Below are 17,366 nucleotides of genomic sequence, written 5' to 3'. Positions count from 1 at the left end.
AGTTGCTTGAAAATGGCGATGATCTTTGTACGTATGATAAATTGAATAGGCAGATAACAGTAAATATTAGAGATGCAATTATTTTGGCCGTATCACCTGATGACAGAAAAAAATTTCATTGTTATTTCTAATGTACTGTTACGTCCAGCATACCACTTCTCTCTATTTTTCCTACTCGCTAACTCTCCCACAATTCTTACATTAATCTCATGGTCTCTGTCCTGTCCTCTTATCTCTACGTAGTCTCTCGCTATTCACTATCGCGCTTACTCATCAAATTCCATTCCCTACTTCTAGCATTGTCACACCTTTTCTGCACCCGTACGTTTCACGTCTCAAGGGACACTTCTATTCTGACTCTCGACAACTCCACATCTAGACTTCTTATATATCTTTTCGTACCACACAATTCATTCGTACCGCTATCTCAAGTTCTACGCAATAAACATATAATCGATATATCAAACATACTCAAGTTTATTCAATCCTCATCCTGATTTCCGGTTGACCTGAAACGTAAAAGCGAAGCCAACCAGGTTACTCCTTCCGCTCAGGAGTAAACTCTACTCACGGACGTAACAGTACAAAATAATAAAAGTGATCAAATAAAGTGTTCCCACCTACCTGCTGCGTTTCTTCCAAGTACCCAACATTTAAACAGATTTCTCATTTCAGTCGAATAAAGCCAATTTTCAAAGAGCATCAGCATCAACTTTCCGAGTCACTATCTCGACTGTTTGAGATTTTCACCTCAAAAATTCGTATGAACTACATCGACGCCAGAAACAGAGTTTTACAGCTGAAATTCGGAGTGGCCAGCCTGCCTGTGCAGCCGATAAAACTCGTGCATGCACGTTGTATGTATAGTTTCAAGAAATTGTCCTGGTATGTCTCTCACTGAAACCATTGTTGATGCAGTGAAAATAATATTATTGTAATGAAAATGGATGCAGAAAACTGTACTTATTTTCACCGAGAAATCTATTTAACAAAAGACCATTCTCTGAAATTTTTGTCGAACAAAATCTAACCGTGTCTGATAAATCTCAAAAATCAATATTTTTTGAGTTCTTAAGAACTTTGAGCAGCCCCGATAAATTTTTGCATATTCAGGAGTTAAAGTTCACTTAATGCTGAAACTTTTTTGTATGGAATTTTTTTTTGCATAATCAACAGTTTTCGAGTCATACGTAATGAAACTCCGAACATTCTCGATTTCATATGTATTACATTGAATGCTTAAGTCTAAACGTTATCGAATAAAGATACAAAAAAAAGAATCGTAAATATCTTTGACAGGTAAATCTTGAAAGAGAGGGTTCAGGTTTTTGGTCAGGTCGATCTGACGTGAAATGCCCCATATGTATTATGGTATTTGAAATAAAATTATTCTCGATCTTTCAAAATGGCACCCCCTAAGCAGTTTGTACAGGTTGAAATAAAGTTTCTGAAAGAAGATGAGCGTTCTAAGTAATGTGGAAGATCGTTCTCATTTCATTTTTCACTTATTGTTCACATTTTATTGAATTCATGAGGAAATATGTTGTAGCACTTCAATTATTACTTCCTTCGTCAAATTTATATTCAATCCAAAGATCACGATCCGCAATATAACAATGTATCGAACGAGAATCTTATTTTCCTAAATTCAAATTTGATGTTGAATTGTAACTACATTATGAGATGGAATTAACAGAAAATTCGTCAGATACACTTCTCAAACATCAAATGGAGACTCAATATTATAGGTGCGGGTTTTCCTTACGACGTTAGAGAAAGTGCAAAGTTCGAATATTTTAGGTGAATTGAAAAATTAATGACGGAGCCAGAAATTGAATCTTGTATCTAGATATGCTTTGCCGGAGACTCACTACACTAGACCACCTATCCGTCCTGACTACAATGTCATTAATTTCTCTCGTCGCCTGTATTCGAATTTGTTTTGGTTTCATGTGCGGTGTATTTGTATAAGTTGCAGATTTCGCCGTAAGATGCACATTAGAGACTTCTGTATGTGGCTTGTTTACGAGTGTATCTCAGTACACTACTTTATTTAGCCAATTAGAACGGACCCAGCCGTCCACAAGAACGATATAAAGGAATCATATCTATCGTTTATTGAGAAAAAATGCTAGAGAAAGTGCAAAGTTCGAGTATTTTAGGTAAATTGAAAAATTAACGACGGCGACAATAGATATGATTCCCTCATTCGTTACCATGGACGGCTGGGTTGGTTCTAATTGGCTAAGTAAAGTAGTGAACTGAGTTATACTCGTCAATAAGCCGCATACACAAGTCACTAATATGTCTCTTGCGACGAAATCTGTAACTTTTACAACATTAATTGATATTCTGATTGATGTTGGCGGTGAAAGTAGTTTGAGCTGACTATTTTTCTCAGAGTAAAAAAAAGAAGACAAGTGATAACACAAATGAAAACGATTTTCTATACAACGTAGAAGATTCAACTCGTTCTATAATCTTTCTGTTAACCTAAACAATCTTTTTAGGAGGTGCCATGTTGGAAAATCATAAATTGTTTTTTCTGAAACACCCTAATATGTATATGTGTATTCATACGAAACGAAACAGATTCCTAACATATTGTCCCTTACGTATCATTTCCACTTTGTTTGACCTTTCCAAATGTCAAATTAAATTGAAATACGAATTTTAATCGTTATTGGTCCGTTTCCGACCGTTGTGCGCTGTTGGAACTCATTTTCGGCCAACCGTTGCAACTATTGGCATAACTCTGAAGGTCGAGCCGGTGATACACTATCTATAAATCGGTCATTCTACGGAAAAACTTACACTCCTATTTGAATCTAAATCTGACAAGTCGGTGAATTAATATCGTGACACTCACCTGGGCTCCAACTAGACCAGCACGTAATCTTGGAATATCCGTGTGACTCCAATCTGATCTGGCCCATGGGTCGACACGACCTAAGTCGCTGCTGAGGTTGACTTCTCCAAGTTGATTATGTACAAATTTTCGAACATTCCACGGCAAGTCGTTATGCCTGGAAAAATATTAAACACACCTTACATTGAATAGTTACAAAATTACGGAGACCTAGCAAAATGTAACGTCAATGTGGTACGTTAAGGTTTTTGTTATAAATACGATCCAAAATTTTTCTGACGACATTGTGTTTACCACCCGTTACACATCCTAGATCGACAGAATATGTTCTTCAAATCGGCTATTTCATCAACTATGAAAATCAATTGGAATCAGCCCGGAGCGATTTGTACGTGCTAGTACTTAATTTTTAAAACGACACAGGAAGCAAAATGTTTCTTACAGCTATGAAACAAAACAGTGGCAAAGTGCTATTCTATGACAGGCAGACATATTTTCAACAAAATCATACTTCACCCATATTTCATCAAGTTCACTCAGAGAGTAACAAAATGATTCAACTAATACACCCATTCGTTTGGTTCCTTGAATATTATTTATTTATCCGCGTTAAGTTTGTGTACTTTTCTTATGAATCACCAAAAGATATAGAAATCTTTCCTAGTTACAATAAAGTGTATTTCAATTCATTTGGTATTTTTTACCGAATGAGTCCACATGCATTGCGCACGTGTCTCATCTTTAAAATGGCAGATAACCATCTTCATTCTTGTAAAGACTTCCTTGAATGATTTCGAAAAGAGTTTTGAGGGGGTATTACCGTCTAGAAACTTCAGAAATACAATTTTTTTTTTTTGGATTTGGAGAATGTGTCTCAAAAATATCAATTTGAAATTCATGGAACTCCCGTAGTTACAGAGGCTTGAAAATTGCGGCGCATTGAAGTGCGACAGATAGTCATCCCCCGACCGTAGTATGTACCTCGACCGTTGTGTTCATTGTATACCGGCTTGGGGAATTTCCCTGTCCCTTGCCCCCTTTGCAGTCCAATACTCAAGGTATCCTTACAAATAGTCAGTATACTTTTGAGCTCTAAACGAAGTAGACGTGCGTATTTCAAAAATGGATCGAAAAGGCAAGCAAGGTTGCCGCGCACGTGAGCCGATGCCAAAGAAAAGAAAATTTCAAGGAAATCGATACAGCTTCAAAGCTGATACTGACAAGAAAACTGCCTGAGGTGCCCCCCCCTCCGCCCCGATTTGGACCATTTGAGGATATGCTATTCTTTATTGAAATCTAAGCGACATGTATTTTTTTTTATCGGCGGAAAAACGGTTTGAAGAGGTGAAATCAGCCCCCAAAGTTAGGCATCCGCAGTGATTTTTTCATAGTTTCGCATACTTCCAGTTGAGATATTTGAAGGAAACCAATTGGAGAATGATTCCTATGATGAATAATGAAAAATGCATTTTGGCTGGTTACAACGGGGTTGAATAGTCAGAAATTATAGGGGTAAGAAGTTAATAAATTCTTATAACTGAAAACCTATTGTTCGGATTTTGATGGAATTAATTGCATTTGAAACGGCAGAAAAAAGTAGGAGATCCGTGTTCTTGCGTTTTCCGAAATAATGTCACTTAGGGGGTGAAATACCCTTATACAGGTGTATCCGAATTCCATTAGAATTGCACTATTTTGCTTCAATTCATCTGATTTAATATTACAAAACTCTTTTTGAGCAACAATTTAGCAGCTTCTTCGTTTCAATAAATTTCGGTTGCATTTCTAACAAAAACCACTCCCACAAATTGCTGAACGGCTTCTGCGATAGTTTCTTTTACGAACGTGAAATCTTCCGGAGCCCGGTATTTTAGTAGTTTGTGAGGTTACTGGAATCGATTCCGAGCTTACAATATTGGAATCGATATTGCTAGTGCTGTGAACATTTAAGACTTTGGTTTTTCCGCTGAAAAAAAAAGAAGTGTCACTTAGATTTCAATGAAGAATAATAGTCCGGGAGGTAGCATTGCATTTAACGTAGTGTTTTTACGCCGATCGATTACCATCTTTTTCAATAGATCCCGAATCACTAATAAGTGAACCAACCGTCAGCTGACGCACCCGCGGTAGGTATGGGTGTGGAAGATCGCGGAAGTAGTAAAAAAAAAAAAAAAATCAAGCGCTAGTACGCCGGCTGAAACTTTGTTCAGAAATAGTTGACATTATGCTGAGCTGAAAAAAAATAATCAGCTGCATCGTGGAGGGGGGACTATGCGTCAGCTGCTCGCATAAACTTGTAAAAAAAAAACACATAAAATAAAGTTATAGTACGCCGGATGAAATTTAACTGGGTGAGTGTTTAAATAATTACAAGTAGAAAAACAATAACCAGCTGCGTGTTTAGCGGTGGAAAGACCGTCAGCTGACACAGTAAAGTTTGAAAATATTGGAGCATTGCTACTACGCTGTTTCCTTATAACACATATTTCGAGATAGTTTCTGGAGCCGCTTGGGGCCATAACACGATCTTCGGGCTACCTGAACCTTTCCACCTGAAATTTCAAAGCAACATCTGCGTGTGCGTGTCTCTCTGTTGTACATAATCAGTTTCGGTTATACTCTTGGAGCGAACGGAGGCGAGTCCGAATGTGTCGGACATTGGACCGTTTTGCGTATTCTGTGGCCAAAAGAAAGAAATATTATTATCGTTTTCTGAAAACACATTACAAAAATGTACTTGTATATTGGAAATTCGTCAGAAAAATAATTTATCTTGAAAAAGTGCTAAAGTGCCGTTAGAATTGAACGATTTTCAAAAATACCATTCAAAATGTTATCGTCAATTCACCGCTTTAGCGCCAAAATACAGAATAGCTGTGGAAACTCCTTAAACATCTGCAGCGTCAAGGTAAGTTATACTTTATTTTTTGACAGTTAGTTCGATTGAAATTAATTTTGATTTATGCTGTTTAATACTAATAATATTGAAGTTCGAATTGCTGATATGCAAGAAAAAATATTTTTTTAATTTATTATTTTGTTGTGTTATTGGGTTGTTATCTGTGGCTTGGTTCTTAGCAGAATTCGAAGAAACGTCGATGTTTATATTTTCGGCTTCAGCATATTCATCTGAACGTTGAGCATCTCTTCCCGAGCTATAAGAAAACCTATTATTGTTTCATATGAAATGATCTTGATAAATTTCGTATCCTTTAAATGTAACGAAATTCTTTTTTTTTCCATGCAAGAGCCGAACATTTTCACGCAGAGTTTGGCTGCGGTTGTTGGACTTTTTTTTTTCAATGCATGAGAGCTAAATCTGATAGGAAAATTGAAAGGATAACGAACAGTGACAAAATAATTAATTAAAAAAATATTTTTTCTTGCATATCGGCAATGCGAACTTCAATATTATTAATATTAATCAGCATAAATCAAAATAAATTTCAATCGAAATAACTGTCAAAAAATAAAGTATAACTCACCTTGATGCTGCAGATGTTGAAGGAGTTTCCACAGCTATTCTGTATTTTGGCGGTAAAGCGATGAATTGACGATAACATTTCGAATGGTATTTTTGAAAATCGTTCAATTCTAACGGCACTTTAGCACTTTTTCAAGATAAATCATTTTTCTGACGAATTTCCAATATACAAGTACATTTTTGTAATGTGTTTTCAGAAAACGATATTAATATTTCTTTCTTTTGGCCACAGAATACGCAAAACGGTCCAATGTCTAACATATTTGGACTCGCGCCCGGTCGCTCCAAGAGTATAACCGAAACTGATTATGTACAACAGAGAGACACGCACACGCAGATGTTACTTTGAAATTTTAGGGGGAAAGGTTCAGGTAGCCCGAAGATCGTGTTATGGCCTCAAGCGGCTCCAGAAACTGTCTTGAAATATGTGTTATAAGGAAACAGTGTAGTAGCAATGCTCCAATATTTTCAAACTTTACTGCGTCAGCTGACGGTCTTTCGACCGCTAAACACGTAGCTGATTATTGTTTTTCTACTTGTAATTATTTGAACAATCACCCAGTTAAATTTCATCCGGCGTACTATAACTTTATTTTATGTGTTTTTTTACAAGTTCATGCGAGCAGCTGACGCATAGTCCCCCCTCCACGATGCAGCTGATTATTTTTTTTCAGCTCAGCATAATGTCAACTATTTCTGAACAAAGTTTCAGCCGGCGTACTAGCGCTTGATTTTTTTTTTTTTTTTTACTACTTTCGCGACCTCCCACACCCACACCCACCGCTACTTGTACAGCTGGCGGTCGGTTCACTCATCAGTGATATAAGATCAACTGCCCATGTTGATATCAGCCGGCGTACTATGACTTTTATATTTGCAACGCTACCTCCCGGACTATTATCGATTGCTCAAAACAGAATGAACCGTTGAAAACCGGACCGGTGGATATTCGTTCGGAATTTAAAGCGAGCGGGGAATTTCCTGCAAACACCGCAGCCTATTGCATGATCTTGCACGATCGAGTCGTTGAGTACAGTCCGATTAGTGGCACGGTTAAGAAATTAGTATAAGTCAATTTTGGAATTATTATATCTTAATTAATGTGTATTGTAACGTGGCGTTTCAGAGTCGCCCGTCACAAGGGCACACAACCGTTATTATTTCTAGTTTACGCGTCCTCAGCAGGGCACTCCAACCGAACTCGATACAAAATAGACAATAACTACTTTTAACTAATTCTTTTTTTGTAAATTCTGTATTTCGCGCTTCGGCGCACGCTAATAAGGTACTTGGACGACAACGATCCCGACCACCGAGGGACCGATATCTACCGTTTCCAGCTCTCGACGACTTCGCCTACCGACGGTCTAATCAGACTATACTGGCTACCTTGGTGCACTTCCCTTGCTACCGGAGTAGCATCCACCCGAACCTTCCATATCGCCTCGACTGCCAGTGAACAGGGAGATAAAAATCCTCCCGACGGCCGAGGGCACCGCTCCTCAAGGAGGAACCAGCCGCCCGCTCTATCGGATGCCGTAAGGATGGCGTGACGGGCAGACCGTAGCCTGCTATTTTCCAACTTACCGGCCTGGTGCCGGACCGACCCCAAACCACTACGTCCAGATTGATAAAGCCATCGTTCCGAGGATCGACGCAGCCTTCCTGTCGGCAAGGACTAATTATGTCGGTCGTGGTCCACGGTTTAGCCAACCGTCTGACTGCACGATCTCAGGTATAGGCAGCCGGCTACTGCCTGTACAAAAGCCGGTGGAAGTGAACAGTGAGACGTCACTCTCCACTCGGTAATTCTGACCGAGAGGCACCCTGTGTATGCCTCTGTCAAAGAAGTCCCCGATGATAGGCAACCTGGACAGTAAACTGAAGCAGCTATTAAATCGTACGAGTTGGTGTCAATGACAAAATCACGAGCAGCACATTACGCCACATCTAGCGATAATCTTTGAAAACGCATGACCACGCCGTAACCAATATTCGCCACAGGGGGATGGCCTATTTGCGGTGGGGGTCAACCAACCAATCAAAGGGAAAAAGAATCACCTCACAACAACCGCGAGATCGGCGAGCCGAACTCCGACCTCCTTCTATTCTACGCTTGACCTGCTGAGCGACAGCTGTCTCTATTCGTATTCTCCCGATTATTCTCCCTTCTTGAGCTACCGATCCTTCCTCCTTTACCGCTACCGATTTTATCACCACTATCGTTTGTTCTATCGTTAGATTTCTCCTGTATATCCGTTTCATCCTTCCTTTCTGACGTTCCGTTTTGCTAATTCTAAGTTGTAATTAAAAATGAATTCAGGGTTGTGTGCCTGAAGTCACCGATTAAGGTAAGGCTTCTGCATCTGTATTGTGTCGTTACGAAGTTGCTCATAATTTCTATTCTTTCTTATGGTATTAATCGACTTTGTGTGAATCGTGGTCCACGGATTAGAGTTGCAGTAAGCAGCCGTGTCACTGCATGATTTCAGTAATTAATTATTCTCGTGTCTGAGCGACCTCGTAACTGCCGAATAATTATTTCTTTTGTATTTATGACTTTTCTGATTATTTGTGAATCTCTATTAGCCTGCTTCTGTATTTTCTATCGTATTTTGAGCCCTATTGACTTTACGTTTCATTCCATACTTTTTTGTAATAGTAGCGTGCCTTATATTTTATTTCTGTTATTGCTTATTATATTTTGTATTTATTTTTGTGCCTATTGTATCGTATATCGAGTTCCTTGGAGTACAACCGAGCGTAGAATCAGCCTCTACATATTACCGCACCTCTTTCCTATTGCTATTGGCAATTCTATATTATTTTTGCCTGTTATTCTTTTCTCTGTATCTTATTAAGTTAAGTTCTGCGTATTATTCTTGATTCTTTTGTACTGCGGTGTATTTAGTGTATTTCTTTTTTGTGAATTCTCCGAAATTCTCACTCTCTCATAATTGTGTATTTTGTATTCTCTCGAAAGTTATGTTTAGGAATTCATTGTTTAATTCCTCAGGTCCGTAGTCATTACAAATTATTGATTCTATCGTTTATGAATAATTCTACCGAAAGTTATCTAGTCGATCGTTTACGCTACAGATTTTGTAAATTGTTAATGAATGTCAACCTCTCGTACTGGTTATAACCTATGGTAAATTCGTCGTATACTCTACCGAGCTATCGTCACCTTGTCTTCTACCGATTGCAGTAAAGTTCTCTCATTTCTAATTGACAGAATCATCATCTTCGTAGCGTCATTTGCACCTTGGGTAAGATCACGTTGCCCAGTGACGTGTAGTTTTAAGTAAATTCTTGCATTATATCGCATCTCCCGACCTTTTTTTTTTTTTTTTTTTTTTGACCGAAACTGTCGCCGAGTTGGAGTTCCTCGACCCGGGTGCAAGGAATCCGCCGTTAGGCATTGCATCTCGCACCCGGCGTTGGACAGCCGGTGGGGACAAAGGTTAAGTTACGTTAGGCCCCTCTACTTTCACCGTGTGCGTACCGTTCACGAGGACACACGGCATGACCGGGCTTGGGACCGTCCTCGGCAGCCGCCCCTGGTCGGGAGCCCCTCCCCGTGGGAACGCGGGGCAGCACCCTTCCAGGGACTGTTAGATGGTTAGGTATACCCTAGTCTATCTCCGTCTCTATCCCGCGATTTCACGTCCTGTCTGTCTTCCCATCCCTCTATGTCTGTACCAGTCACGTCCTCCTCCGTCGTCACCCCTACCATTTCCCCCTTCTTTTTTTTTTTTTTTTTTTTTTTTTTTTCCCCTTCTCTCCTCCATTCCTCTTGGCGATCCGCTCTTGGCCTACTCTCCTGGACTGTACTAGTACCCCTTCACCCTGTCCTCTGCCTCTCTCGCTGCTATTATGTTCCGAACGGCCTCCTCACGGATCTCCCAGGTCTTACGATCCCGCAGCATGTCTGGCAACAGCTCGTCCATGCGTTGCGGTAAGATGTTTCTACCGTCGGCGTCTTTTCTATACTCTGCCCATTTTGGACAGTGCAGTAAGGTGTGTTCTGCGTCGTCGCTCGGCGCTGTGTCGCAGTATTCGCAATCAGGCTGAGGTCTGCGCTTAAACCTGTGCAGGTACGCTCCAAACGCCCCGTGCCCCGTCAACACCTGAGTCAGGTGGTACCCAGTTTCCCCGTGTTTTCTGTCCACCCACGTTTTCAGCGTTGGAATTAGCCTTCTCGTCCATGTCCCTGTGGTCGCGTTGTCCCACCGCGCTTGCCACCTCTCCATCGTTCGTTGCCGCGACTCTTTGTGAAGCCTGGCACTTATTTTCCGGACATCCTGCCCGTTTCCTGCAGCGGTTCGCAGCTTACGCTGTTCAACGTATTCCTCCTTTCTGGCTCTAGCCACCAGGTCAATGGGTGGAAGGCCAGCTATCACCTCCACCGCGTTAGTAGACGCAGTGCGGTACGCACTAGTCACCCTCAGGGCCCCTGCTCTTCCAACCATGGTAAGCGCTTTACTTTTTTTTCCTCGCCATAGGGTGCTCTGCCCACACCGGTGCCCCATACAATACTACTGACTCAGCGACTCTAGCATACAGTCTCCTCCGGGGAGGTTTAGGCCCTCCCAAGTTCGGCATCAGCCCTGACAGTTTGGTAGCTGTGCTTAGGGCCCTGTTAGCCATCATTTCCAAATGCTCGTTGAAGCTCATTTTGTCGTCTACGGTGACTCCCAGGTACTTGATGGATTTTGCGTAGGGGATTACCTGACCATCGACTTTAACTCTTGTGACCTGATCAGCTCCTTTCCTTCTTTTTGCAAACAGGATCGCCTCAGTCTTGTGGGCGGCAACCTCCAGCCCTTGGTCCCTTATCCATTGGATAATGGTGCACGTGGCACAGTTGGCGCTCCTTGCCGCTACTTCCGGGTCTCTTCCTCCTGCCACTATTAACGTGTCGTCCGCATAACAAATAGTTCGAACCTCTGGCGCTTCTGCGGCCCTCATGACTCCATCAAACATCACGTTCCACAGCAACGGCCCCATCACGGACCCCTGCGGGACGCCCATGCTAACCCCGCGCTCAACCTTCAGCGCTGGTGTTTCGTACGTTATATACCTTTCGCTGAGGTATGCTCTGACTATGGCTACGAGGTACGGCGGGCTTTTTTTCGTTTCGAGCGCCGCCGTGATGCGTTCCCACTTGGCCGTGTTGAAGGCATTTTTAATGTCTATTGCCACGGCAACTGCCGCGCGTCCCCTGGCGAGTTGCCCGCCTACTGTCTCCCTCAGATCTTGTAGAGCATCCACCGTTGATCTGTTGGCCATAAATCCATACTGGGTGCGGCTGATTCCCTCCACCTTGTGCAGGTGAACAAGCAGTCTGTTGCAGATAATTCTTTCGTATACCTTCCCTAGCGTGTCCAGCAGGCATATTGGTCTGAAAGCCCCTGTTTCACCCTTTGGTATAAGCACCACTCTGGCTCGTTTCCACCGGCTTGGAAAATGCAGCTCTTGTGCGCATCTGTCATACACTGACACTAGTAGTTCAGGTTTGGCTGCATGCGTGAGCCGCAGCAGCTCCGTGGGAAACCCATCGGGGCCAGGGGCCTTGCCAGTTTTCGCTTCCCTCAGGGCCAGTCGCACCTCCTGCTCCGATATTCGGAGTTCGAGATGATCCGTTGCGTCCAGTATTTGCCGCTTCTCATCGTCGGTCAGTGCCGCAGTCGGCTCCCCGCTTGGGAAGAGGCAGTCGATCACCTCCTCCGCCTCCTCTGGGTGGGTTGGTGCGGGCGCACTGCGCTGCAGTTTCCCCATTACTATTTTATAGGGCTTCCCCCAGGGGTCATGGTCCACCTCCTCTATAAGCTCTTTCCAGGCTCTGGCTTTACTTTTTCTTATCGCCCCTTTCAGGGCTCTGCGCCTCTCCTTGTGCTTGCGCTCTGCTCGTTCCACGCGTACTGGGTCGACTTGCGCTCGTCCCCTGGCTCTCATCACCTCCCTTCTGGCCTTAGCGCACCGCCTTCGCAACTCCGCTACTCCTTCGTTCCACCAGTACTGCGGCCGTCTCTGGTGTTTCTTCCTCCTCGGCGCCGCTTTGTCGCATGCGTCGGCGATGGCAGCCGTTAACTCATCGACAAGCTTGTCAGGCCCGGTTATTCCCGGATCCTTTAAGGTCACTCTTGCCATCTCTGCCTTAAAGAGCTCGACATCCAGCTTCCTGACGTTCCACCCCCTTCGCCCATCTTCGTCGCTGCAGGTTCGGTCTTGTCCGCAGATTGTGAATGCGATGCGGTTGTGGTCGCTCAGGGTTTCCTCCTCCTTCATGACTATCCACTCCTTAATCTTCCAGTACCCTGAAGCTGAAACGAGAGTAACGTCAACTATCGAGCTTCTGCCCGCTTTTTGGAACGTCGGGGTTGCGCCGCGGTTGCAGCACAGCATCTCCATCTGCTCCATTGACCCGGCAATGCGCTTTCCCCGCGGGTCATCCCGGGCACTGCCCCAGGTCCTCGACCACGCGTTAAGATCGCCTGCAATAATCCGGTCTGACACCCCGCTGTCCCTCAGCCGGGCCTGCTCCTCCTCTATTCCACGCCAGAACGTCTCAAAGGCGTTCCTGCTTTTGTTCGGTGAGAAATAGGTTGACGTTACGGTCAGCCCCCTGCCTATCCGTATCGTTACTCGCCCCTCTGCTTTACTAAGTTGTCTCACCTGGGCCTCCTTGCTCCGCACTACGATTGCGGCCTTTCTGTCTGTGCTCCAGAGCCACGCTCCACCCCCCCTTCCTTTCGTGGGAGGCTCCGATACTAGTAGGAGTGCTGCCCCTATCTCTTCCGCTGCACGTAGCAGTAGATCCAGCGCCGTCGGGCTGTTATTGGTGTTCGCCTGCAGAACCTTCATCGCCATCCTGTGCAGATGTTCTCCGGCCCCCTCCGTCGGCCTCTGTCCGTAGGTTACCGTGCCTATCACCTTCCACACGCTTTCTTGCCCTGGTGGGGGTCCCTGTTTCCAGGGTTACCCTTGCCCGCGTCCAGCCTATCCTAAAGCGTCTTCTCTCCACCAGATTGTCCGCCACGTCCGAAGGTACTCTGACGACAGCCGCCCGTTCTTCCCAGGGGTACGAGAACATCCTGATCACCGCTGTCTGCTCTGCCGTCTCCTCGGGTGTCGCAGTCTCACTTGCAATTGCCGCAGCCAGCTCTGCCTCGTCCACCAGGGCATCGAGCCCCCTGACTTTAATATATTTGTTGCTCGTCAGCCTCCGAACTACTGCCCTCTCCCCCATGGCGGCCTCGAGGGCCTCCTTCCACTTGACGGCGTCCTCGTTCGTATCACACTGTATGAGGAGCCGCCCCTGTCTGGTTTTTCGTATTCCCTTCACATGCTTTCCGTCTGGCGGTGAAATCTTCTTCTTTATGAGGTCCAGTGTCTGCTCATAGCTACTGCCTGCAATTTCCACCGTCACTGCGGCCCCCTTGGTCCCCTTCGGCACTTTGGCGGGTTGTGGTCCTCCCTGTCCTGCCCCATTTTCACTTCCGTCAGCGTTCGCCCTATTCCCTGGTGTCCGCTGGTTCTTCGGAGTCGCGCTCCTGACCACGTTACTGTAGGTCCTGCCCTCGAGAGGGGGGGGTACCGCCCAACCGCTCGGTCCTTGTGTGACGATGCCTCTCTCCCGCTCCGCTGGTGTGGCGGGGTCCGTTTGAGTGCCCACGCTCCTATAGCTCCTGCCTTGATTCTCGTGCAGGATCGGTCGGCTCATCTCTCGCTCCAGTGTATCGCGCTCCCGCACTTCGGCGGCCCTGCTGGGCGTCTGGCCCTCTGACGTTGTCCCCGCGTTTTCCGCAGCTTCCGCCGTGCAATCTCTGCGTACGTGGCCGGCTTCGCCACACCTGTAGCACACGTTGCCAGGCTTGCGACAGTCTAGCGCCCTGTGCCCCCGAGCTCCGCACCGAAAGCAATTCTCCGAGGCGATAAAGCCTCTCACCCTGGTCTCAGTCCATCCAACCCTGATGGTCCCTCGTCGCAGCAGTCTATCTGCCCGGGCCTTCGGGAGTTCCAGACATGCAGCTTTTGTTCCGTTGTCGTTCGTCCTAGTGAAAACCGTTCTGCAATTAGTGCACTCTCCGCCCCCAGTGGCCTCGAGAACACTGGCCCATAGCTCCTGTTCGGTGGTCGTCAGCTCCACTCTGGCTAGGTACACCCTTCCGCATTTTTGTCCCAGCGCACTTGCTGTGTGCCCCGCCTCCCTGATTCGCTGTGCGAGGGATTCAGCCGCGTGTGTCCCGCCATCCACTTCTATGATCACGCTTTCGCCGCTGCGCATTTTGCGGACCAGCCTGATGTCAATGTCATGGGTATCGACTCTCCTCCTGAGGTTTTTCACCGTCTCCGCGTAAGTTTTGCCCTCCGCTTCCACGCGTACCGCGTTTCGCCCACCGGCGCTCGCGGCGGCTCTCGCTGCTGTTCTCGTTGGTCGACTGGTCCCGCCACTCACCGCACAGTGGGCTACCACCGTCGATTCTCTCTCTCTTGTTTCCTCAGGGCTACTGTGTTCCAGGCGCGGCCTCTGTGATGGCGGAGTTATGACCGGCGGCGGTTCAGCTGGGGAATCCTCAGCGGGTCCGCCCTGCGGTTCGCTGTCCGTGCTGTCTCTCTCGCGCCTTGTCCTCTTCGAGGGGTGCGCCTTCCTCCACCTCTTTCTCGTCTCTCTCAGCTCCTCTTCCGTGAGGTTGAGGGGCTCGTTGCTGCACCACCTATTGACCAGATCCATACCCTCTTCTCTCAACTTTTCCATCACCGCTACCAGTTCCCGGCTGAAGCGCCTTTCTGCCTCGAGAGTAAACAGTATTCCACCCACCTCACTGCCCCAGTCCAGCATGGGCCCATACTCTTCCGGCTCCTCCTGGGATGCCGCTGCAGTAAGTCCTTCTATGAGAAGGTCCATCTTGGTGTCTGCGTCCTGCCTCGCCTGTCTCCTGAGATTTCCACTCTTGCCGTACGTGTCCTTCAACTCCTTGCAAAGACCAGCAAGCTTTCTTGCAACCCGACGCTTTCCCGCCCACGTCACATCCCGGACCGACTCCGCGTCTGTCTCCTGTCTATCTTCCGCCAGGGTGCCGTTATAGGTCACTTCATAGCTCATGTCCTCGGCTGCGTCACCTATCCTTGTTCCGCTCCCTTGATCGTTCGGGGTACTACTACTTGCCGTCGCACCCGGACGATTGTCGTCTGTGTATGTCGCATCGCGGTTGCATGATGACGACCCGTGAAAGCCCGCTACAAAACTTCCACGTGCCGGTTCTGGGGATCCGAGCCCCTGTCCCGTAAACATTATATTCCTATCTCCCTCCATGATGGGTTGTTTCTCGGGGTCCCTCCCCTAGGCTGCCTGTTGGTCACCTTTCGCTCCCCAGGGACCTTACCGGCTTGGTTGAACCTGCAGGGAGCCAAGGGCCCCCGCCGGCATCGCTCCCACGGCTCATCGCGGAAGGTCTCAAGCTCCACGCACCACGTCAAGGTCGACAGCCACGCGGGAGCGCATCTCCCGACCTACGTTCATTTTTCTCTGTTAACTGCCGTCTTTCGCTTCAAAGCTACCGTTTACTGCTATTCTACCGAAATTATTGTGAACAACGATTGTCTATTTTATTAACTACCGCTGTCGATACCATTTTATTTGCCTGTCTCAACCATGTAACCTTCTGGACAATATATGATCGATTGACCTGTTCATTTTCCTTTTGACTTGAGTTTATTCTTTATTTCGTTATTTTATTTAATTCTGTAATTATTGTTAGCTGCCTTGAATACCGCCACTCTACCAGTTCGTACGTGTGAGTACCTGAGCCTAGCCAACATTACAACGGGTTCTCTATTTATTTTTCGTACAGTTTTGTGTTATTTTTATTGATTCGTATTATTGTTTGAAAATCGACGCTAACGCGTCTGGCGCCCAACATAATTGATTTTGTTGTAGTTTGATATTCTGAATAAGTGGAGAATCGCGCCAAAGTGTCAACGGTAAGTCCTCATCCGAGGGTAACAGAATTTAGCGTTACAGTATATTGAAAATGATATGTTTAATTTTACTTGTTAAATTCAGAATAAGATAATTTAGAATAGAATAATAAACTAAATGTAATCGATGTTGAATGAATAAATTATGAAAAGCATTCAAACGCCATTTTGATCCTTCCTTCAGGGACCATTTCCTGGAATTTTTTTAATAGATCTAGCGGGGTTTTTACCCTATTCGATTTATGCGCAACTTTCCGGCACCAAACAAGTCTCAACAGGAATTATTGTGTGTGTGTGTGTGTCAAATCCTTCGAAAATAGCCATCTTGCGGCAAACCGCGAAAATTATCAACGGGGGGCGGGGCTAAGGGGGAGCGCCGAGGGCTTAGGGGGGGGGGGGGGGGGTAGCACCGCGAGCTTAGGCGGGAGGAAGGGGGGTAGCACCGCGGGTTCATGGTGGGGGGAGGGGGGTAGCGCCGCGGATTTAGGTATGAACCAGGGGGGAGCGCCGCCATTTTGTGGTCCAGAGGGGGGAGCTAGGGAGGAGCGCCGTCATCCTTGGATTAGAACTGTCGTATATACACTACTCAAAGAGAGGAAAAACCAACGAAGTAAAGTTCAATTTACTGAAGAGATTCACAATAAAAGACTCAGGAAAGGCTGGAAGTTATATTGGCATAGATATCAATTATAATGATGATGGAAAGAAAATGACTTTCAGTCAAACAAAATGTATTGAATCTTCAGCTAAAAAATACAAATTATAAAATTTAAAATTATACGACATTCTAATGAAAGTAAATTTGAAACTAAAACAAGTGAAAAAGGTCGATGAAAAAAAAAAATATATAAATTTAAGGGAGTTCTCTAGTTTCTCGGGTCGAAAAAATCGATTGATTTTTTTCATAAATCACATCTACAACATGTGTGGCAAATGTGTGCAAAAAGATTTTTTGATATTCGAAGTGGTTTACAAGTTTCGGCCCTGAAACGAAGCAGGTATACGGAGCGCGCTCCGGGCTGCTCCGAA

General features: G+C 45.4%; 1 protein-coding gene across 4 annotated transcripts in view; it reads right to left on the bottom strand.

Annotated features, from left to right (window-relative positions):
• Positions 1-17,366, bottom strand: part of LOC124307480 (dipeptidase 1-like) — a 1,861,010-nt gene that overhangs the window by 1,199,059 nt on the left and 644,585 nt on the right. For all 4 annotated transcript variants that reach the window (XM_046769153.1, XM_046769154.1, XM_046769155.1 and 1 more), the window contains exon 5: positions 2,870-3,026. In XM_046769153.1, coding sequence (XP_046625109.1) covers positions 2,870-3,026 — 157 coding nt within the window. The remainder of the gene's footprint in view (positions 1-2,869; positions 3,027-17,366) is intronic.

This window comes from Neodiprion virginianus, chromosome 6 (genome assembly GCF_021901495.1).
Source record: "Neodiprion virginianus isolate iyNeoVirg1 chromosome 6, iyNeoVirg1.1, whole genome shotgun sequence".
In the NCBI taxonomy this organism is placed as follows: Eukaryota; Metazoa; Arthropoda; class Insecta; order Hymenoptera; family Diprionidae; genus Neodiprion; species Neodiprion virginianus.
The sequence above is the reverse complement of the archived record's forward strand: the minus strand, read 5'-3'. Positions and strand labels throughout refer to the sequence as shown.